General features: G+C 43.5%; 1 protein-coding gene across 1 annotated transcript; it reads left to right on the forward strand.

Annotated features, from left to right (window-relative positions):
• Window positions 1-8,437: 8,437 nt before the first annotated feature.
• Window positions 8,438-22,206, forward strand: bmp3 (bone morphogenetic protein 3). Its single transcript, XM_007896965.2, has 3 exons — window positions 8,438-8,749; window positions 17,752-18,656; window positions 20,739-22,206. The coding sequence occupies exons 1-3, from the start codon at window positions 8,464-8,466 to the stop codon at window positions 20,928-20,930; spliced, it is 1,383 nt and encodes a 460-aa protein (XP_007895156.2). The 5' UTR covers window positions 8,438-8,463; the 3' UTR covers window positions 20,931-22,206.
• The last annotated feature ends 1,311 nt before the right edge of the window (window positions 22,207-23,517 follow it).

Below are 23,517 nucleotides of genomic sequence, written 5' to 3' on the forward strand. Positions count from 1 at the left end.
ATTATAATTAACACATAACAAAATGTACAAATGTGCCTAAAACTATCTACAATATTTTAAATGTGGCTTCACCATTAATCAATACATATACAAGGTTAGAATAACTTAGTTTGATTTATGGTGAATACACTTGACATGCAATGTAGTATTTGACTTGTTTTGTTGACAGTCACTTTACATTAACTGGAAACCTTCAGCAAATGATCAATCTCCCCCAAATCTTTTGCCTTCCGCCTCTGTTAATGGATAGCCCTTTATTTTGTAAAGGGACCCTTCTTTATCAAAGTGTGACTTTCTATTCATTGTTTCTGGTCTTGTGTCATGATTATTACCTTGCTGGGATTTCAAATTAAAAAAACTATCCTCCTTGGAGGAAGATAAGTGGAGTCTCCTTGGAGCTGAACTGAAATGTTTGCAACAGAATGTCAGAATTGAGCCCACCCTCTATGGCTGTCTCGGTGGATCTCTTCCTGAGCCAGGTGAGTCCGCAGTACTCCCAGGGCACTACTTAAAGGCCAGCCAGCATGGCTCATCGGCTGGAAGTGAAAGGACAGACCCTCTTCCCACTCAGCTCCCGTTAACCCTGCAAGGGCTAACAGGTAGGTTGGTCCTAGCTGGTCAAGCAGTGGGAAAGCCTGGCAGATGGTGATATCAATTACAAGCTATGCAGTTTTAGCTGTACCGCAATCCTTTGCTCTTGCTAACTTGGGCCAAATATTCCAGAATTAGCTAAGCAGAAAAGCAGGATTTTTTTTTGTTCAGCCGGGTATCTGACACATGCAGAAACCCATCGCCATGCTTAAGAATATCCAAACCAAACAAAAAATTCCATGCATTCCACCAACACATGGAAATTCCAGAGATAGATTGTTGGAATGGAAAGTGCACTTTCCCTGGAGGGACAAATCCTGCTTATCTAATTCCGGAAAGTATTAGGCGCAGGTTGGCAAGAGGAGTCAAGACCAATTTTCCCTATTAAACCAACTCTATCCAGCAACCACATCCAGTGGCCACTCTTTTTTTTAGCACTGTTGATCTAAGAAAAACTTCAGAGGCTAGTTTTAAGTGAATTTAACTGTACTTATTGGTAATCCATTACCAATTTACATAGGGCTGTGTGCAGACTTATGCTAGACTCCTAGTACATCTACCAACACCCACTTAGCAACCTACGTGATGCCTACAAGATACCTGCCTCACTGATGAGAGGGTGTTGATAAATGCACGAGGAGTCTAGCGGAAGTCTACATATGGGCCCGCAGAATTTTTAAAAAAATGTCCACAAACCAACAAATTCTTACTCAAAAGCCCTTACATAAAGACCACTCTGGTCCGGTCCCCTGAGTGGTTGCTGAAAACAGGTTTGACTGTACTTTAATTGATAGGAGATCTGGTACTAAATACTGTACGAAGTTTGACTTCTTGCAATGTTTGTCCTCTTTGTTTGCATTCATTTTCACACTTGAAACATGATTCTGTAATACACTTCAATTCATTTTATGAACTGTTTACTGTTACATTTTAGTAAGCATGGCAGCAATTATCTGTAAATATCAAAAACAGTTTTCAAGTGAAGCAAAAGTTAAAACATGTCAGTGTTTAGAAGATACTCCAGTGCTGTGTTAGAGAAGCTTGTGCCGTTCTTCGTACGAGACATTAAATCTAGGTCCCATTAACATTATCCATAGATGTTACCTTTCTCTCTCTTTCCGTGCAAGGCACCCAACTGAATATCAATATTGCTGGGTGACCCTTTGAAATATTGGTCATATTTCTTTCTTATCTGCTGCAAAGGTCCATCTGGCAAGTGGAGATAATAAGTCAAATAATTGCAGTTCTCACCCAAGGGAATTTCTCTTCTCCAGTAGAGGGCAGTGGCAACACTTTACCTTTTTTTTATCAAAAGCTTTTTATATTGGATTTTTTTAAAACTGATTTTAAAAACACGTTTAGACCTTATTTGCCTTCCAACTTCCCGCAGTTCAATCCCACTGATTGTTTTCTCTATGCCTTAAAAATGCTTCTTCAATCTCCTTGATGCCAGTTAGTGTGCTGCAGTCTCCATGAATATAAAAGAAAAGTATTTGCAAATAGTGAAGTGCTTACAGTAGTGTTTATAGCAAGTAGCATAAAGGAAATGATTCCTAAGAGTTGTTTATTTCCTCAACAGTTTAGCTATTTGGCAACTGGAGCAATAAGTCTGATCCACAAGTATCAAGTATGTGTTCCAAGTCAAGGAGAAATTACAGTGCCCTGTGCTCTCAACGCATTCCTTTTAGCTTATCATCAGACAATAGGTTTTGCAGGTTATATGCGAAAGGAAATATGCACATATTTTATTTAAGATGAAAGCTCTTTTCATTATTGGAATTGCTAAAATTACTAAATTGAGATCTGTTCGGTAAGACATGATTTGAATTTCAGCTCGACATAATATCCCAAGTGTTTTAGTAAGTCCCCAAGTGATTTTTACATTTTACAAGATGATGTCTCCTCCCTCGTTCCCTTCATGCTTTATGTTCAAAATGCTGTAATAATATTCTTTGTAGTTGATATATCATTGTCATCAAGTCTCAAACTAAGTCACAGGACTTTTACCATGAAGTGGAGTGGCTGTGTATTTGAAGATGAATATCTACTATGTCATTGGACACAGAGATCAGGGATATGGTATTTTTGGTATTTCCTCAGATAATGTTATGAATAAAAAGCATGCTTGATTAAGAGCTCTGAGGTTAAGCTATTTACTAGAAACTGGGTTGCGTGACTGAAAGTGATTTTGTTCCACGTTTTGCTTCGGAAATGGAAGTGTCTTTCACAACAATCCAAGTTTAAAATGCACATTGTATTGAAGAGTCCTGTAGCTCAGTGGATAGAGCACTCGCTTTGCAAGCGAGAGACCTGAGTTGAATTCCAGGCAGAGGGCGAAACCTTGGGCAAGTTTCCTTACTCCACACAGAGCCTAATAATAATCCCTCCAAAACCAAAAACAATAATAAATTGGTCATTTTCAATCTACGACTGTTTGTTGGACATTACTGTGCGCAATTGGCTGCCGCGTTCGCCCACAAATATGCAGTCAATTCACTTTACAGTATGTTCTGTGAAGTCCCCTTAGGTTCAAAAATAGCCTGTACAAATCTTGAAGCTTGTCCAAGGTTGATGGGCACTTGTTCAGAACTGCACCAATTCGTATTGATCATTTAGCAGAGAGGATTTTTTGAAATACCTGCAGCATTAAATCAGGATAACTTGCCCAGTTGATAGCCTCAGCTCTGAGTGAGAAGGTTGTGGGTTCAAGCCCCATGTAGCGACTTTGAGCTCATAGACTAGGCTAGTACTCCAATGTAGTGCTCGGGGAAGCCCTCTAGTATTGGAGGTGACAATCGTCAGCGAATATATTAACCCAAAGACTGTTCATTCAGGTGGACATTAAAGTTCCCATGAAGATTTCCATTTATCCCGATTTAATGCTGCAGGTATTTCAGAAAATCCTCTGTTAAACAAAGCAAAAAGGGAATTTCTCCCCAAGTCCCAGCCAGCAGTCCTCCAGATAAATTGATCATTCATTTCCTGACTATTTATGGACTGTAAACAAATTGTCTGCCTCATTTGCCTACAAATACACAGTTGCTAGACTTTGTTGAAAATGCTCTCAGACATTTCAACATCAGATGGCACCATATCAAATGTAATTCACATCCTCCCAACGTGAGAAAAGCGCTATACAAATGTAGTTTGTTGTTCTTGTTCTTGTAGGCATTATTATTATATTGGCTCGGCTTCTGTTTCAACAAGTATTTTAATGATTGATTCTGCTTAGAAATTGGATCAGTGTTAAAATAAAGGGTAATCTGGTTTTACACATTGTATTGAAGAGTCAACAAGTTCCTGATCCCAATCCCCAGATCAGGTGCAAATCCTTGATTATCCAGCACTTTGGGACATCCTACCGACACGAAAGGCGCTGTACAAATATAATTTGTTGCTCTTGTTGTTGTTTTAGGATTAAAGCAAACAAATCATGGAAGCATTCAGCTAGACAATTACTAGTTAACATCTCCATCTCTGTTCCCTCCCATTGCTTTTGGGACATCCTCCCGAGGTGAAAGGCGCTATACAAATGTAATCTTGTTGTTGTTGTTGTTTGGGGCACAGAGTGAACGTGTTATTAGTGAAATATTCACACTAGAACTGCTGAAATTGTTGAATCTTGGAAATTCATTTTCGGAAGTAAAGTAAAAGCGTTGTCCAAGGAAAGTAAGCCCGAAGCGAGGAATCGGCTGTTTAATGATACGGTGTAATTTAATGCGAGGACATGCAGTCTTGCTGGGGATTTGCAAGTTACTGAAGGCTGAAGGGAAGACAATCCAACAAATGTCACAATCTGGGTGTAACTGAGACTGCAAAAAGTCGCTCAGGTCTGACAGCAGCTTCATCAGTCAACTCCAGCAAAATCAGTTCAGCAGAGGATCGATTTGGTAGATCAAGTAACAGGTGATGCACACCTGCTAATGTCAGGCAGGTAAGTGGGGTGGAGGTAAAGTGAAGCCAAGTGCGAGTCTCCATTGATGTTGGTCCTTGTGGAGATTTGTGAAATGTGAAAAGTTGGCACCTCAGTTAGACTGGTAAACACAGCAAACAATTAACACGGTGTATTGTGCCCATCTGTGCATATTGTATCACAGTTATTTCCACGGTTAGCTCACCGACTGGGCATCACACCTGACTGGTCACTGTATTTATGACTGTAATTCCCTTTGCTCATTCTCTTTCCCGTTGTCGTGTGAGTGTATCTCAAATGCACACACACACACGCACACGCGTTTGCCTTTGTGTGTACAGCTGCACTATGTGTGTACACATATGCGGGTGTCCGCGCGCATTGGGTGAGGTTCACACACCGAAAGTGCGTGCACTTGGGTACGTGCACATGGCACACGGGACGGGCACCAGTGGGAAAGATCCTCCCGATCTCTGGTCAACACTGCCATCGGGACCCCCGCAGGTCAGTGCGTGGTCCCTGTGCACTTGAACGCTCCCTTTGGGGAAACACTCCCGACATGTTTCATCCCAACCCCTCTCCCCCCTCCCCAACCCCCCCTCCCCAACCCCTCGTGAAACACAACCCTACAGAGTTCATCCTAATAGATGTTTACGGGAAATCATTAGTAACTCTCGGGCGCTCGTGAAAGAGGGTATTTAGAGCCTTGTCCCGATCTTTATTTGTCAGTGTAGCACATGCAATGCTGTGTCCTGACCAGGAACTCCCAACAGGAAGAGTCCGCTTAACGCCATTCACTGTGAAACAAGGGGCAGCTCACATGTAAAGCCCGGAATAAGCCACTTCATTCCTCCCCAAACTCCAGAATCGGATCCCAATGAATTGCATTGCGTCAATCTACGATATCATCTCGTGTATAGGGATGAGTCAGAGCTGTGGGGGGGGGGGGTTGCAGGGGGGTTTGCAGGGGGTTGGAGGGGGGGGGTTTAGGGTTTAACTAACTGGCCATAACACTGTGCAATTTTTTTTTAGGGGCGAAAGTAGGACCCGATCTGAAATCCGGTTCTCAGTGGAGATGCTCTTTTTTTTTTTGGGTCGGTTGTCCGTTTGAGACGCAGTGTTTCTTTGCAACGCGACCAAAACGGTGATCGAATGCAAATCAATACCCTCATGAAACAGCGAGGACCCCCCTCCCCCCCTCCTCCCCTCCTCCCTCCCCTCCTCCTCCTCCTCCTCCCCTCCCCCCTCCTCCCCCCTCCTCCTCCTCCTCCTCCTCCCCTCCCACCCCCCTCCTCCCCTCCTCCCACCACCAAACAACAACAACAACAACAACAAGTTACACGTTTACGATCGGGATCAGCTCCTGGATTCAGAAATACCGACGTTGAAGTTGGACCGATTTAAGGAACGCCCTCCACCTGCGGCCCTCACCCCCTCTCTCTCGTGGGTGGGGTTTGGATGGAGTCAACCGATCCTTCCTTTACAAGAGGGGCTTTTTATTTTTATTTTATTTTTTTATTTTTTTTTTATTTTTGCATTTATTTATTTTTTTTTATTTTATTTTATTTTTGCATTTATTTTTTTTTTTTTTTTTTGCTTTTTTTGCACTGACATCTCCCGTCGTCGGGAAAGAATCCCAGCGGTTGGGACGGGGCGGAGGGGATTGGATTGATTCTCTGCAGCGAAAGAAGAGTTTGCCCGGAACACTCCCTCTGGGTTTTTTTTTTGCAGAAGTCAAGACCAGAGCTCTCAATCGCTTCGTCGAAGCACTTTTCAGCGTTACTCGCGATGTTGCACTTCGCGAGGATGCAATTCGGGGGTTTTACAAAATTGCAACCTCATGAAAAGAGGGGAGGGGGTGGGGGGGGGGGTGGGGGGGGGAAATACACGAAACACGATCTCTCCCCCCCCCCCCCCCCTCCCCACTCCCGGCAATCCATTAGATCCGTGTAAAACCATTTACAAAGTAGCGTTGCAGCCCCCAGTTGGAGAGTGAGCACTGATCTGTCATCTCCCGACGTCTGAGATGTGGTGGGTGGTGTGGGTGTGTGGGTGTGTGTGTGGGTGTATGGGGGGTGGGGAGGGTTAGTGGGGTGTGTGTGTGGGGGGGAGTGTATGAGGGGTGGGGGGGGTAGTGGGGGTGGGGTGTGTGTATGGGGGGTGGGGGGGGTGTATGGGGGTTGGGGGGGGGTAGTGGGGTGTGTGTGGGGGTGTATGGGGGGTGGGGGGGTGTATGGGGGGTGGGGGGGGTAGTGGGGTGTGTGTGGGGGGGTGGGGGGGGTAGTGGGGTGTGTGTGGTGGGGTGTATGGGGGGGGGGGGGTGTATGGGGGGTGGGGGGGTAGTGGGGTGTGTATGGGGGGTGGAGGGGGGTAGTGGGGTGTGTGGGGGGGTGTGTATGGGGGGGGGGGGGGTAGTGGGGTGTGTGGGGGGGTGTGTATGGGGGGGGGGGGGCAGTGGGGTGTGTGGGGGGGGTGTATGGGGGGTGGAGGGGGGTAGTGGGGTGTGTGGGGGGGTGTGTATGGGGGGTGGGGGGGGTGTATGGGGGTGGGGTGTGTGTATGGGGGGTGTATGGGGGTGGAGGGGGTAGTGGGGTGTGTGGGGGGGGTGTGTATGGGGGTGGGGGGGTGTATGGGGTAGTGGGGTGTGTGTGGGGGGTGTATGGGGGGTGGAGGGGGGTAGTGGGGTGTGTGGGGGGGTGTGTATGGGGGGTGGGGAGGGGTGTATGGGGGTGGGGGTGTGTATGGGGGGTGTATGGGTGGAGGGGGTAGTGGGGTGTGTGGGGGGGTGTATGGGGGTGGTGGGGTAGTGGGGGTGTGTGGGGGGGTGTATGGGGTGGGGGGGGTAGTGGGGTGTGTGGGGGGAGTGTATGGGGGTGGGGGGGTAGTGGGGTGTGTGGGGGGGGTGTATAGGGGGTGGAGGGGGGTAGTGGGGTGTGTGGGGGGTGTATGGGGGGTGGTGGGTAGTGGGTGTGTGGGGGGGGTGTATGGGGGTGGGGGGGTAGTGGGGTGTGTGGGGGGAGTGTATGGGGGGTGGGGGGGTAGTGGGGTGTGTGGGGTGGGGGGGGGGGTGTATGGGGGGTGGGGGTAGTGGGTGTGTGTGGGGGGGTGTATGGGGGGTGGAGGGGGTAGTGGGGTGTGTGGGGGTTAAGTTCTGATTTGATTTAAGAGAGAGCAGCGGTTTGATTGGTCAGAGTTGGGCTCAGCCCTGAGTTGGGTCACATAACAGTGCGTTTTGCAGCCCCGATAGGAACAGAGCAGCCGAGAGCCCGAGAGCCACACTCACTCACTCACTCACTCACTCACACAGAGCAGCCGAGAGCCACACTCACTCACTCACTCACACAGAGCAGCCGAGAGCCACACTCACTCACTCACTCACTCACTCACACAGAGCAGCCGAGAGCCACACTCACTCACTCACTCACACAGAGCAGCCGAGAGTCACACTCACTCACTCACACACACAGAGCAGCCGAGAGCCACACTCACTCACTCACACACACAGAGCAGCCGAGAGCCACACTCACTCAGTCACTCACACACACACAGAGCAGCCGAGAGCCACACTCACTCAGTCACTCACTCACACACACACAGAGCAGCCGAGAGCCCGAGAGTCACACTCACTCAGTCACTCACACACACACACACAGAGCAGCCACTCAGTCAGTCAGTCGGTCAGTGCCTCCCTCTGCCCCTCTGCCCCACACCACCAGACCCCGGGACAGCCACAGGACAAGGCTCTGCCTCTCGCATCCATCGCACAGGCAGCAAACTATCCGCAGGCGACCCCGACCTCTGCAACTTACGCGAGGAACTTTCCCCCCTTCCCCCCCCACCTCCCCCCCCACCCCTCCCCCCACCCCCACCGCCACCACAACAACAACAACAACAACGTTTAGATCCCCAACTCATCAGCCGGAGTGCAGCCGCCGCTGCGCTGTGTGTGTGCGGAGGGGATGGGCAGTTTGCGGACCCTGGTGTTCGTGTGTGTCGGGTGGAGCTGCTGCGGTCTGGGCTTCTCGGAGGCGCTGAGGGAGGGTCTCCGCGGACTGAGTGGGATGTCCGGTCCGGGCGGCGGGAGGGGGGACCCCGTCACCCCCAGGAAGCCCCCCAGCCCCAAAGCTTCGGGTCTGCTCCGGGACACGGTGTCGGAGCACATGTTGATGCTCTACACCAAGTACAAGGACTCGGGCTATCAGCTGAAGGATGGAAACACGGTCCGCAGTTACAAAGCACATTTGGGTGAGTACACAGCGCAGAAGATGGGGGTCATGTTACCCCGAATGAGAAGAGTGGGGGGTGTGTGTGTGTGTGGGGGTATGTCACTGTTGGGGGGGGGGGGGTCTCGGTGTGTTTGCACTACAGGTGAGTTGGATTTTGCAAGAAAACTTGTGCCTACAATGTCTTTTTTTTTGGAGCATTCAGTGGCGACTGTCCGACCCGAAGCCCAGTTGTCCTGAGGCTGTGGTTAACTCTCCCGAGTTCCCCCCCCAAAGACTTTGTAAACACAAAATTAGGAGAATTTTTTTTCTGATGCAAAAAGTACTGGGGATCTCTCCATACTGTGGCTCTCAGCGAATGTAACTGGGGACCTCTCTCGATGCGGATTGCATTTTAATTCTGCGTCCTGGGGTTTTCTCATCAGTTCGTTGCACTACATTTGTGGAGTCCTGTAGCTCAGTGGTTAGAGCACTCGCTTTGCAAGTGAGAGACCTGAGTTCAATTCCAGGCAGAGGGCGAAACCTTGGGCAAGTTTCCTTACTCCACACAGAGCCTAATAATAATCCCTCCAAAACCAAAAACAATAATTAAATTGGTCATTTTCAATCTACGACTGTTTGTGGGACATTGCTGTGCGCAATTGGCTGCCACGTTCGCCCACAAATATACAGTCAATTCACTTTACAGTGTGTTCTGTGAAGCGCTTTGGGACGTCCTCCCGACGTGAAAAGCGCTATATCAAATGCAAGGATTATTATTATTATTATTATATTACATTTGAAAGAGATGACATGCCACTGTCAACCAGTCAGTTGCATTGGATTTGGTTCCCTTTTAACAGCACCGGTTGCGTTGGCTTTTCCATGGTTTCCCATTATTTGCCCACACATACACAGTCACTACACTTCACGGTAAATCCAGCTCTGAGGCATTTTGATGACGTGGTGAGGTGCAACATCAAGTGCAAGGATTTATAGATATTTTTTTTATCTCAATCAGTTGATGCTCTGGTTTGGAAAACAATCCATTTTTTTTTGGGGGGGGGGGGGTATTCTGCTGCAATTAAAGTCAGATCATCTGGTTTTGAGTTGCAATTTCCTAGAATGAATTAGGACATGTTGTGTTCCTGGGGCAATGATTTTTTTTATAAACTCAAGTTAATAATCTCCGAAGATAATGCTGGAGAGTACCTTCGGGGCTCAATTACGTGACCGATCCACAGCGGAGTGGATCTGTCGCGGCTCAGCTCTGATTGGAATCGTATTTCCCTCCCCACGGTTTTCTCCCCTTGTGCTCAAGTTTTCAAGGAGAGCAAGTAAGTCATTGGTGAGAAGGAACAGCTTCAAAGGTGGGCAGCAACTCTCCAGTGTTGTGCTGAAATTGCTGCCCTTCGTGGTCAGTTGGTTCCCTCATTTCCCCCTCTCGACTCTCTACCCCCTCCTCTCTCCCTCCCTTTCCTCCCCTCACCCTGACCATTTCCCTGCTCGGGTCCTGACCCAACTGTCCAGCGCCTTGGGATGTCCTCCCAATGTGAAAGGCGCCCTATAAATGGAATCTTGTTGGTGGTGGTGGTGGTGTTGGTGGACTTTTGCAGTATGAGAGAGTCACAGCCCAAACTCAAACCTGTCCCCCCCCACCCCCACCCCCACACTTCCAATAGGAGTCACTGGATAGCGGTTATGAATGGAAACCTTGGCCAAACCTTTTTCCAGCCTTAGCAGAGAAACACTGAGGCCAATTGTGATGTCCCCACATCCGATTTGCTTGAGATTAGGTAATTCACCACAGACCAGCGGATTGAACCTGGAGCTTTCTTATTAATCTCTGTCGCTACTTACAACGCGCATTGCATGTAGTCACTAAACCATCAGGGGAGCTATGTTATTGCAATTGTTGTACGCTGGAAGAAAGAATGGGTACGTATGTTACTACAAAATAATCAAGTGGTAATTTTAAGCCTGAAATCTAATTAAAGGGTTCAAATTAGATTAACGAGACATTCAAGCTTCACTTCCCACAGTATGCGATGCAGTTAAATTGAGAGTAAAATATACTTGGGTGAGATTTATAAGGCTGCATGCAATTGAAGGTTTCAGATTAAGTCATAAAGCATGAGAGCAAAGGTCAAGCAATTTATAAATACCTGGAATCCACGATTACGTTACGACCTTGGTTGGCGTCATGATCAGATATCTCATTCGCTTTTTAAATATTTACCGTTGTGTTTATGAAGATGACAATTTCATTTCTGGATGTTTTATATCAGTGAGGTCAGGAGGTACCACACACCTAATTCATCTGAATATTCACGACCAGGTGCTTTGTACCAGGAAGTAGAACCCAAAAAGGAAATAACTGCTGGAAATCTGAAATCAAATCAGAAATTGTTGGAAATTCACCAGTCGATCAGCATCTGAAAGAGAAAAGCAGGGCGATAGTTAGGAGTGTGTCAATACTTTAGTCGTCTTGCATCAAATGTGAAGAAACTAAAGCTCAACTCATTTTTTTTTCAGATGTTAATTGATCTGATGTGCATTCTCATTTTATAATATTATTAATACTACGTGTTGGTTATAAAGCGTTATTAAACCTTTGTTTCTGTTTGTTACTGAATTTATCAAGATATGAAACAACTTGTAAACATTATAGGATACTTCACTGTAGTATTCTGCCTTTGAATATAAACTTGCACTCATTTTAGGAATGCATAGATTTTGCTGAAATGTTTTCCCCAAAACTTTACCCTGGATTTAAGGACATTTCCACCATTCTCTAATGTAACCTGAGGTATCAAGAGATTGGCACTGAAATGGGTATCAGTTGACACATCTTGAAATCAATGCATTCTTTTTATATTGACTTTTAGATTTGCTCAATAAGTTTGATATTCATATAAGGTGAAGTACCTGAGCACTGAACCCACAAATTACCTTCCCAAAATTTGTTTTAGTTTTCTTGACTAATAAAACATATCAAAATTTCATTAAAGATACACTATTGTGCTGTTTGTTGTTGAGTGGGCGGATGAGGTGAGTTTCCAAATGAAAATGTATTGGAATCTCCAATTCCAATCAAACATACCACTTGTATATGTTCTCATCGCTTTTCCGGGGGTAATAATCCCTTCAAAACAAAAGTAATAATAACTTGGTCACTCAATCCACGACTGCTTGTGGGGCATTGCTGTGCGCAATTGGTTGCCGCATTTCACCCACAATATAAACAGTCACTACACCTTACAGTATATTCTGTGAAGCGCTTTGAGATGTCTTGATGCTGTGATGAGGCGCTATATCAAATGCAAGGATTATTATTATTATTACTGTCTCATTGGGAACGGGCTCAGGTCTCCTACTTCCTTTCTAAAACAGGAGATGATGTGCAAATTCTTAAAAGAAATCGAGGAAAAAAAATTGAAAATTCACCCCTAATACTTCTTCAGAATTGTTTTTTCTTTTTTGAAACATTCAAGCAATTGAGAAGTTCATTGCTCTTCCACATCCCAAGCATTGAGCGTGACAACACCTATATGTGCCTTTACAACGTTCACGTGCTGTGCCATCTTGTAGTCAATGCACTCCTCAGTCGTCTTGCACTCAATTTTTTTTTGTCTTCCATCACATTGAGAATTCATTTGCCAGCCTTTTGAAATCGTCAAACTGTTCAGAGTTATGTCATTTGAACTTCTTTTTAGACAGTAATGTTACACAACAGTGATGACAACTTTACATTTATTTAGCGCTTTTCACATCAGGAAGACATGACAAAGCTCTTCACTGGGAGCCCGGGAGTGGGGGAGCTGAGGAGGGTAGGGGGGGGAAGAGAAAAAGTGACCAAAGTCCAGTTTGATACATCGTACATCACAGTCTTGTCTATTAACCATCTTACTTAATTTCATTTTGATCTTGGTTCAGTTGTAACCAGCCTTTCAAAGTGAACTTTGATTGTCACGGCATACTCCCAGTGCCACTACATAGTCACATGTTGTGCAACCTCATAATTTCACTTGAAAATCACACCTTTTCTACATAGGTATGTGCAACTAACTCCCTTTATAAATATGGAATCTAATGACTCACATCTCTTCTATGCTGGATGTATCATTGTTGAATGCCCTTGTTACTCATGCTACGTTTCATTTTGAAGTCAAAAATGTTCAGAGCTGAATTCTTCCTGCTTTCCCCCCACCAATTCAGATATTATATCTCTGTACATATTGCTGCTGTGGGTCATTGCAATATCATGTACATTTGAGATTGTAAGTTGCATTTGATGGCGAAAGAGCTCCCCCTGTCATCAGCAATGGGTCTCTGTGAATCAGCAAGTTTCACACCAAGCTTTTATTTGAAATCTGCCACAGATCAAGTCAGACAGACATATCTGCATATAAGAAGCTTGACAGTAAAGTAACTGAATCAGGACAGGGATATGGATTCACATACAACAGAAATACATCTAAACCAGTGAGGTTACAGTTACGCTTTCATAGTGTGTCTTCACCACAAGGGTGAAGGCACCTTTTACTGTACAAATTGGTTGTGACAAACAGCACTTACTTGTTTTTTCCACACTTGTGAATTGATATAAAGTGTAAATATATTGAATTATATGTTGTGAATTTAAAGTGTAAGTGGTAATAAATGTCATGCAGTCACTTATGTGAAATCAATTCAATAGATTTGATCGAATGATGTCATAAACCAGACAACAAAACTCAAGTGGTTTATAGACGTCAGCTGATAGTTATTACAGTACATTCACTTAATGCATTGAATTCACCACTAGATGTTTGTCATTCTTTATTTTTGTGTAACAGATAGCTTGTTTATTTTAGATCGGCATTTTAACTGTTATGTAATGTGTGGGACAGATGCAATGCTAGACCTGGTGTAACTAGGTGAAAGGGTAACAAAACTGGCAGTGACAATAGGACCTAAGTGGTATGTGAATCGCATAACATAATCGTGGAGTCCTGCAGCTCAGTGGTTAGAGCACTCGCTTTGCAAGTGAGAGACCTGAGTTCAATTCTAGGCAGAGGGCGAAACCTTGGGCAAGTTTCCTTACTCCACACGCCTAATAATAATCCCTCCAAAAACAATAATAAATTGGTCATTTTCAATCTACGACTGTTTGTGGGACATTGCTTTGCGCAATTGGCTGCCGCGTTCGCCCATAAATATGCAGTCAATTCACTTTATATTCTGTGAAGTGCTTTGGGACGTCTAGAAGACGTGAAAAGCGCTATATCAAATGCAAGGGTTATTATTATTATTATAACGTATGCTATAATACAGTATTACAGCTGGGCTATCTGTCCTCTACAAGATTATGACCCTGAGTGGCATCAACAAAGTTGTTAGCGTGTAAGAGAGACCTCTATGCCTATGCCAGGAACACAAGAGCTGCTGCAGCTGCCCATCAACATTCTGCATCAATACCAAATGCCTGCAGCGAATAGCAGTGGTGAAGCTTCACACTGCACACCCTCTTCTGTGGAGCTTTCTCCTAGGGAGCGTCTCCCTATGTGCAGATTCAAATGTATAGAGTTAGCTATTGTTGTCAAAGACAGTTCGAGCTTGCAATAACTATCGAAAAACTCTGGCTTTTCTTAGGGTAACCCACCACAAGTGTCCAATATTGTTATTGTACTTTTGTGACATTTGCTGTTTCAGGCTGCACCCTGTTTCATGCCTCCGAGGATTACATTTTCTTTTCTTTTTTGGTTTCCCCACGGTCAAGCAAACTGTACGCAATACGTGATAAACAATTATATAATAAGTAGAGTAGAATAAGTTAATTACCAACAGAGAATCAGACGTGCAGCCACCAAGGTTGGTAAATATGGAGCTCTCTGGTTTGGATACTCTAAAGCATGGTGATGAGTTTCCGCATATGTCATACATCTGGTTAACCAAACAAAAACACCCTAGCATTGCCATAATCTACAGCATAAGTTAAAGGAGGATTGTTTACATGGGCACCTTTTTGTGTGTGTGGCGGGGTGGCCCTGCAAGAGTGAGAAAAAATAGAAGAGCCATACGTCAGTTTTGTTACAATGCCACACTCAAATGATATGTAGACATCTCTGATAATGTGTTTGAGCATGATTTATGTCATCATATCAGCTGTTTGCAGACAAATTAAAGGTTTGTCAAACACTTTAACAATAACAACAACAAGATTACATTTGTATAGCGGCTTTCACGTCGGGAGGACGTCCCAAGGCGCTGAACAGTGTACAGAGTTTCAGACCCGAGCTGGGGTCAAGCGGGGAGAAGGGAGGGGAAGGGGGGGTGACCGATGGCATGGTCGAAAAGGAGGGTTTTGAGGTAGGACTTGAAGGAGGCTAAGGAGGGGGCGAGGCGGAGTGATTGGGGGATCGAATTCCAGAGGTTGGGGGCAGAATGGCTAAAAGCTCTCCCGCCAATGGTGGATCGGGGGACGTGGAGCAGGCTGGAGCCGACTGAGTGGAGGGAGCGGGCAGGTTGGTAGGGGGTTAGGAGGTCGCAGAGGTACAGTGGGGCGAGGCCATGGAGGACTTTGTATTTGAGGACCAGGATCTTGAACTGGATCCTCTGAAGGATAGGGAGTCAATGGAGTCGGGCGAGAATGGGGTAGGTGGGGTCGCGGAGTTTGGTGCGGGAGAGGACACGGGCTGCAATCTGTGGAGGGAGGAGTTGGGAAGGCCGACAAGCAGGGCGTTTGCATAGTCGAGCCTGGAGGTGATGAAGACATGAACAAGAGTTTCAGGGGCCTGAGCGGTAAGGTAGTGGCAGAGTTGGGCGATGTTATGGAGGTGAGGGAACATGAACAACAACAACAACAAGATTCCATTTATAAAGCGCCTTTCACGTCAGGAGGATGAAGATAGTGTCCCTTTTAGGTAATAAACTGTAGACTACACAGAACATGCCATAACATTTTTCATCAAGATAGTGCCTCTTTAACTTTAACTCACTGACTTTTCACAATTTTTTTTTGTTGGCTGTAATGAAATTTTAGCTTTTAAGGCAAATATTGTGCTGTTTCACGATGCTCTAAAAACTTCTGTTAAATATTCTATGCATTTAATCTACACTGCTACTGTGGAAATGTGAAACATTAAAAATCACAGGAACTTATTAATAGCTTGTTAGTTTGTCAGTGTACGTGCAGTTTCTACCTTACTGTGGGGTTTCACATGGATGTTTCATAGTTAATACAAGATCCAACCATGGCTTACGTAATGTGAATAGAACCAAACGCTTTTTAGAGCAGCTATGGTTTAATATAGCCCGTGATACCAAGACAATGTTTACCCTGTTTGCCTGCAATGAACAAAACCATGCATGTTTCTACTCCAAAGAGCTGACTGAATTGGACTAAATTATAGGGTTAGTGTAACTGAAGACGATTTCAAAGTTTAAGATGATATAAGAGTTCAGACTCTAATGTACACAATGCAAATTGGAAACTGCAATCAAATTCTCAAAGAAGGTGTTGTACTGGATTTCATTATTTTACATTCTTTGTCAAAGTTCATGTTCATAATAATATGGGAGTCTTTAGAGCTTTGACATGTATACATACAGGTACTAACATGGACTGAAAACACTGTTGTGAGTGGCTGAAGCACTGAAACTAGTTTTCATTCTTGCTGGTTAATCATTTGCTGAGTGCAGTAAATTTCTGTCAGTATGTCACTGAGCAATAAAACAGTATCTGTTGTGAATCTAAAACGTAAAACATGACAAGGCTGAATTTTAGAAATGAATCTATGCACGACCTTATAATAAAACAGTTTTTAAAACATACAGTGCTTTTTTTTTGCCCCATTGATTTATAGAAATAATCCTCAATGTGATATAATCCCATCAAATTCAAATGTGGTAATGTCATTTGTGGTCATTTCTGTAACTTTTGGGCTAATAATGCTATCACCAGCATTGCAGTCAAGATTGTATAATATATGTTCCACACAAGTGGTCAACAATGCAAAATTAAATGCTGACCTTTTGATGGGAATAGAGATTATTTCAACTGTTCCAATATCTTGGAAACAACAATAAGCCATTGTATGTTGAAAATAATTTTCAATATTTCTGCCTAATCGATGGACAAATAGATTGCTACAGACTGAAGATAGTAGTATTCAACAAATAAAATAGACTGCAATCACCAGCAGATGGGTGAGAATTCCTAAAATAAAGGTGTAATAAATACTCTGATGAATTTGAAGGGACTTCCCTGCCATTCCTGTTTCAAAGAAGCATGGATTCTTTCTCTTAGTTGATCTAGTTTACATTCCCCTCCTAATCCACATTTACTCCCCAGTTTCAATTAACATTGTTTACCCACCTGATTGTTCTTTATGGGATTTTGATGGTGTGGATTAGCTGCCTACATAATAAAATTCACTTCATTTCTTATCAATTATGATTTTATGGAGTCCTGTAGCTCAGTGGTTAGAGCACTTGCTTTGCAAGTGGGAGACCTGAGTTCAATTCCAGGCAGAGGGCGAAACCTTGGGCAAGTTTCCTTACTCCACACACCTAATAATAATCCCTCCAAAAACAATAATAAATTGGTCATTTTCAATCTACGACTGTTTGTGGGACATTGCTGTGCGCAATTGGCTGCCGCGTTCGCCCACAAATATACAGTCAATTCACTTTACAGTGTGTTCTGTGAAGCGCTTTGGGACGTCCTCCCGACGTGAAAAGCGCTATATCAAATACAAGGATTATTATTATTATATTATATAATCTGTAAATATAATTATATCAACTAACAATTATTTTCTTTTTACTTGAAGTGTACGTTATAAATTCATGGTTGTTATTCTATTATTACAATTAAAACATTCTGATGAAGCTTTTGGGTTATAAAGTAAATGTATTGCCTTTTATTTATAAAAGAGACCAAGTGTTTTAGAGGGCATTCTAGTGGAGTTAGAATTATTTAGTTCTTCAGTTTTCTTGTGTACTTTGACATTTTGGTAGTTTCAATATTTCTAATCTTCTAATGTTTTGTTTTTATTGTAGGAAATATTGGAGATAAAGCACTGTACATCTTTAATCTGACCTCCCTGACAAAATCTGAAGATGTCTTGTCCGCCACATTGCATTATTTTGTAGGTGATCTCGTTAATAGTAGTGGCATTTGCCCTTATGCTAAAGGCTGCAGTCGTTATTTACACCGAAAACAAGTCAACGTTCATCTTTCAATCTGGGGTTTTGCCTCTGCTGGCAATGAAACCAGAACTCTGGGTCACTACATGATCAATACGTCCACTCTCTACAGAGACTTTCTCTCTTGGCAATGGAAGGACATCACACAAGTGGTCAACAATGCAAAATTAAACGATGACCTTTTGATTGGAATTGAGATCACTTCAACTGTTCCGAGATCTTGGAAACAACTCCTTTCAAACCGATCCCCTTACATCTTGGTGTATGCAAATGACAATGCAATTTCCGAACTGGACACTGTGGTGGGCACACTGCAAAAACAACAGGGCTCCTTTGTCGCCATTTTGGCAAATTTAGGAATGTCAGTGACTGACAGGATACCTGAAACCAGAAAGAAACGATCGACGCACCTACTCATGCCATTGCACAACAATGAATTGCCTGGTGCAGAATATCAGTACAATGAGGATGCTACATCGGCAGCTCGGAGGCCATACAAAAAGATACATCGTCGGCCAGCAGACAGACAGAGGAAAGGAAGACAGCGGAAGGGGAGCAGACAGAAACCGCAGACTCTTCAGTTTGATGAGCAGACATTGAGGAAGGCCAGGCGGAGACAGTGGATTGAGCCTAGAAACTGTACCCGACGTGATCTGATAGTGGATTTTGCAGACATTGGCTGGAATGAATGGATAATCTCTCCCAAGTCATTTGATGCCTACTACTGTGCAGGTGCTTGCCAGTTCCCAATGCCACAGGTGGGTTTTATTGTCTAAGCTTTCTTCCACTCCTTCTTTAGTTCCCTGTAGTGTGCAGCCTTCGTGCGTAGGTCAGCAGGCAATGCATTCCCAGCATCTGTTAAGGCTGCTTTGCAACCAGAGAATAAGAGATGCACTGGAGTGAGCTAGATAGTGCCCAAGAGTCCTAATTGTATTTATTTCTCTCCGTTCATCAGTGTTAGGTACAACTTTGGTTCTGCTCACTGCCTCCACAGTTTCTTGGAACTCAAGCTCACACCTGCACCTGCTAAGCCACAGCACACTACATCAATGTATCAGTGTCCTACTTTGCTGAACAACTCTAAAACTGTTCATACTTTTTTTAAAGACTGTAGTTGGAAAAGACAGCAGGGTGATTCCCTATTAAATGGACTGACCTTGGCTGTGTGAGTTTACAATGGGAATTTCCCTGATAATCCTGATTAATGTATGCCATTGGGTTAGTGATGGGGCTACATGAATACAGTCAGATTGCACCCTTTATCTTTGGGAATCAATCTCTGCAGCTGATGGTTCCTGCTTTGGTGAATTTAGCAGAATTCTTAGTCGAACAGGGTTTCTTCGAACAGGTTAGCCCTTTGTCACAGTGATTCACAGTACCACACAGCACACAAGCAAAATCCGAAATGTACAGTGGAGTCATGTAACTCAGTGGTTAGAACACTTGCCTCGCAAGCGAGAGACCTGTGTTCGTTTTCCAGCAAGGCGAAATGTTGGGCAAGTTTCCTTAGTCCACACACCTTTGTTTACCGAGCAGTAAGTAGGAACCCGGTTGTTAGTCGATTGACAGATCACTTTTCCGGGAATAATAATTCCTTAAAACAATAATAAATCACGACTGTTTGTGGGACGCTGTTGTGCACAATTGGCTGCTGAGTTTCACCCACAAAATATACAGTCAATTCACTTTACGGTATATTATGTGAAGCGCTTTGAGACGTCTCAAAAACGTGATAAGGTGCTATATCAAATGCAAGGATTATTATTATTACAGTGGGTATTTTGAAGACTTCCACTGACAGAACAGTTATGAGCAATGGGAATACAGTTCTAATGGAGAAGGGAGATATGTCCCGTCAGAATTTCATAGATCCAGCTGGCACACTTTCGTCACAACCTGCTGAACCTGCTTAGGCACTGCTACACTGGCATATCACTAAAACTCTCTCGTGTGGTAGAATGACTGGGACAGTGTTGCGAACCTCCAAAATTCTCTCTATACTTCTGGACTTTCCTCTCCCCTTCACTTGCATATGCCTGACAGATTACTCCATCCATGATCTCCGTCACAAAAATCGTGTGTCCATTTTTGGTCTTAATATTCACCTCCAACGCTTAACTTATCAGCTTTATTGTCCTCATGGACACTTGAGGCCCAGAATTCAATCTACTCTTATTCTTAGCTTCTTTCATCCTAAAATTTTAGATTACACAGAATTGTGGAAAATTCTGAAATTCAGTCTTAATTTAAAAGCTGGTTTGCTGCAGTTCTTAAACAGAAAAAGCTTCTAAATTAGGACCATATTTAAGAATTTTCCACAATACTCCCCAATCTTAAATTTTAAGAGCAATAGTTTTACAGTCGATTACGTGGGAGAAATTCAGGTGTCAGGTTTGAACTGAAGATGAACAAGCCTTCTCTTCTTAACTGCAAAAGTTTTGATTAACTGTTGTTGTTACTCATCGGTCTGTATGAGATGTTCAAACTGCATGACATGTAAATGTTTACACATACCAACTTGGTGACAAAAACTTTCACGAACCCGATGACAGACAGACACCTCTTATAATAGCTGCTGCACACTCTCTACGAATTAATAATTAATAATTATAATATAATTAATTAATAATTAAAAGGTCCTGTGTGTTATGTGTGGATTTATGATTTACCCTGATTTACACCAGTTGTCAAGAGTGGCCTCACAGTTTGTCAGTCCTATTTTATTGATCGGGGTTTGAAAGGAAGTTGAAAAGATGAAAATGTAAAATAATGTTCAGAAAACAAATGGCAATAATTTTTTCCCTCTATCTGTCTCTCTCTCTATCTCTCTCGATCATCAGTCTTTAAGACCTTCAAACCATGCTACGATTCAGAGTATAGTGAGAGCAGTTGGTGTTGTCCCAGGGATTCCCGAGCCGTGCTGCGTGCCCGAAGAAATGTCACCAATCGTCATCCTGTTTATGGACGAGAATGAAGATGTGATTCTCAAATCCTACCCGAACATGAAGGTGGAGTCGTGTGCCTGTAGATAACTGCCACAGTGTGAGGACTGAGTCTGGAGTTGCACTGCTGGAATTTGTGTTTCTTTTGTTTGTTTTTTTCATTTTGAATGAGAAAAGGACATTTTGATTAAGTCTTCCATCAAATGAAAACTGAATGGTGCCCTTCTATGAAAGGAATTAAAGAAATAATTTATCCTGCTCTTTATGGAACTTTATCACCTGTGTTAAAAAAATGCAGTTCTTTGAATGGACACTAGCAAATACTCAGGATTCTGAGATCGACATCTTTTCAGTCCTTAATGACTGGTAAATACAAAATAACATAGCACTTCAACAGATATTGTGTTTTACGGGCTATTATGCAGTTTGATTCTCTTATTCCCACCAAAAAAAATTGTGCAATGAGCATTTATCATAATGGGTCACTCTTCATTGCAGTACAAACTTAGGTAAACTTACAAACTCAGCCTTTGAAATATAAAGTAGCTTTTGAACCAAATGCAAAACTATTTCTAGTAAAAGATTTTTCATTTTATTTGTTGAATTACATGAACACAGAAATGTTCTATATCTGATATGTTGTTTAATGTTATAACATTTGTGGTCAACCTCATGCAACATTTCAAACTGATGAAGAAGTTCATACTCAACAGGCATTGATTCAGAAATATTCATTGCAGCCAGGTTCAAACAGGCAAACCATATCCAATGGTGCCAGCGCTGTCTTCAGGAAAGGTCTGGGAGCCAATCCAGCAATAATGGAATTGATGGTGAGTCAGTCACTTGTGTCACACACCTCTTCACCCTGAATTGAATTCAAATCCATTCACCTCCCTACCTCTCCGACCCCCTCACTCCCCAATCCACTACCCAGCACCTCCTGCTCGTCCCTCGCACCCTCCGCCTTACCATCAGAGGTCGCGCTTTCAGCCACTATTTCCCCAAACCCTGGAACACTCTCCCTCAATCCCTCCGCCTTGCCCCCTCTCTCCCCTCTTTCAATGCATGCCTGAAAACTTTCCTCCTCAACTGTACTTATGGCCACCTCGCCTCGGCTCGGAGTCAGGCTACGCCATTGTTAAGCGCTCTGAGACCCTCCCCTGTGTGCAGGGCGCTATATAAGTGCAAGTTGTTGCTGTTGAAGTGACGCCATTTAACTGGCTCATGTTGTACTCTTTACCACAAGTCAGAAAAGCAGCAAAGATAACTCTGAGGCATGATACCTACTTACACAACACTATCAGATCTGCAAAAAGTATCCATCGCATTCACTCTAATAAAGTATAGTCTTGCTCATATGAAAAAATGTGCAGTAATGCAATAAATGTAACACAATCTCCAAAGTAATTTCGACTGATGATAATGTAAGTATCACCTGTTGAAATTGTGGAGTCCTATAGATCAGTGGTTAGAGCACTCGCACGCAAGAGACCTGGGTTCCATTTCCGGCAGGCCGAAACCTTGGGCACGTTTCCTTATTCCACAAGCTTGATAATAATCCCTCAGGAAAATTTTTTAAAAATTGCTCACTTCAATCCACAACTGTTTGTGGGACACTGCTGTGCACAACTGGCTGCCGCATTTCGCCCACAAATATACAGTCAATTCACTTTACAGTATATTCTGTGAAGCGCTTTGAGATGCCTAGAAGACGTGAGAAGTGCTATATCGAATGCAAGGATTATTATTATGAAGTACATGCTTGGCAGCATTGATTGTGCTATTTGTTCCCAACAACCTAAATGTTTCATATGGTTTTAGGTGGCAAACACAAAGTGAGAATAAATAAATTATCACCATAGATTCACAATGGCTCTAAATTGCTGCATCCCTATGTGGGGTTTTCACTATATATTTTTCAGTGAATCTTGGGATGCTCTTTGTGACATCCTCCTGACATGAAAGGTGTTACATCAAAGTACAAGCATTCCATATCTAATAATGGCCATGTCTGATAGACTAAAATAGCCAGAAAAATACCTTGGATGGTGTTTTTTATTCCTTATTCAGACTAAACAGACAGAAGTAAGCTCAAACAGGCAGCACATCCAAATGTTGTGCCTTTCATTATGCTCAAAATCTTCAGTTCTGCATGAATACTTCTGATTGATGAATTGGAAGTCATTTATAACTATCTCACCAGGAATATTTTTACATCCAAAGTGTCTTCTGAATTACTTTGTTAAGACAAGTTTAATGTTGCTGCATAGCGGAATCATGGTGAAGTTTAGCTTCTAGTGCAAAATTGCTGTGTAACCTTCCAATGGATAAGGCGTAGATGAACATTTTCAGTACCTGCAGGTGACCCTAGTGATTATACCTAAGTCCCACTCTTTGGAAAGAGCAGCTTACAGCCCTGCTTTACACCTCCATTCTCTATGTGTAATCCTGAAGGATGAAAGACATAAAATGGGCATGGTGTGAACTTTCCATCTTCAGCGATACTTTCGTCACTTTTTTTTAAACTGGGATGGTCTCTAATGTGAGTTCCAGCTTTGTATTGAAACCACTGTCCTATAGCAGACATCTCTGAAGTGATTAAATATATTCATAAAAGTAATTAACTCAAAGGATGGTCTATCAGAATCAGGCTTTGCTGACACTTATTGTTGCAATC

The sequence above is a fragment of the Callorhinchus milii genome, unplaced genomic scaffold, assembly GCF_018977255.1.
Source record: "Callorhinchus milii isolate IMCB2004 unplaced genomic scaffold, IMCB_Cmil_1.0 Scaffold1, whole genome shotgun sequence".
NCBI lineage: Eukaryota > Metazoa > Chordata > Chondrichthyes > Chimaeriformes > Callorhinchidae > Callorhinchus > Callorhinchus milii.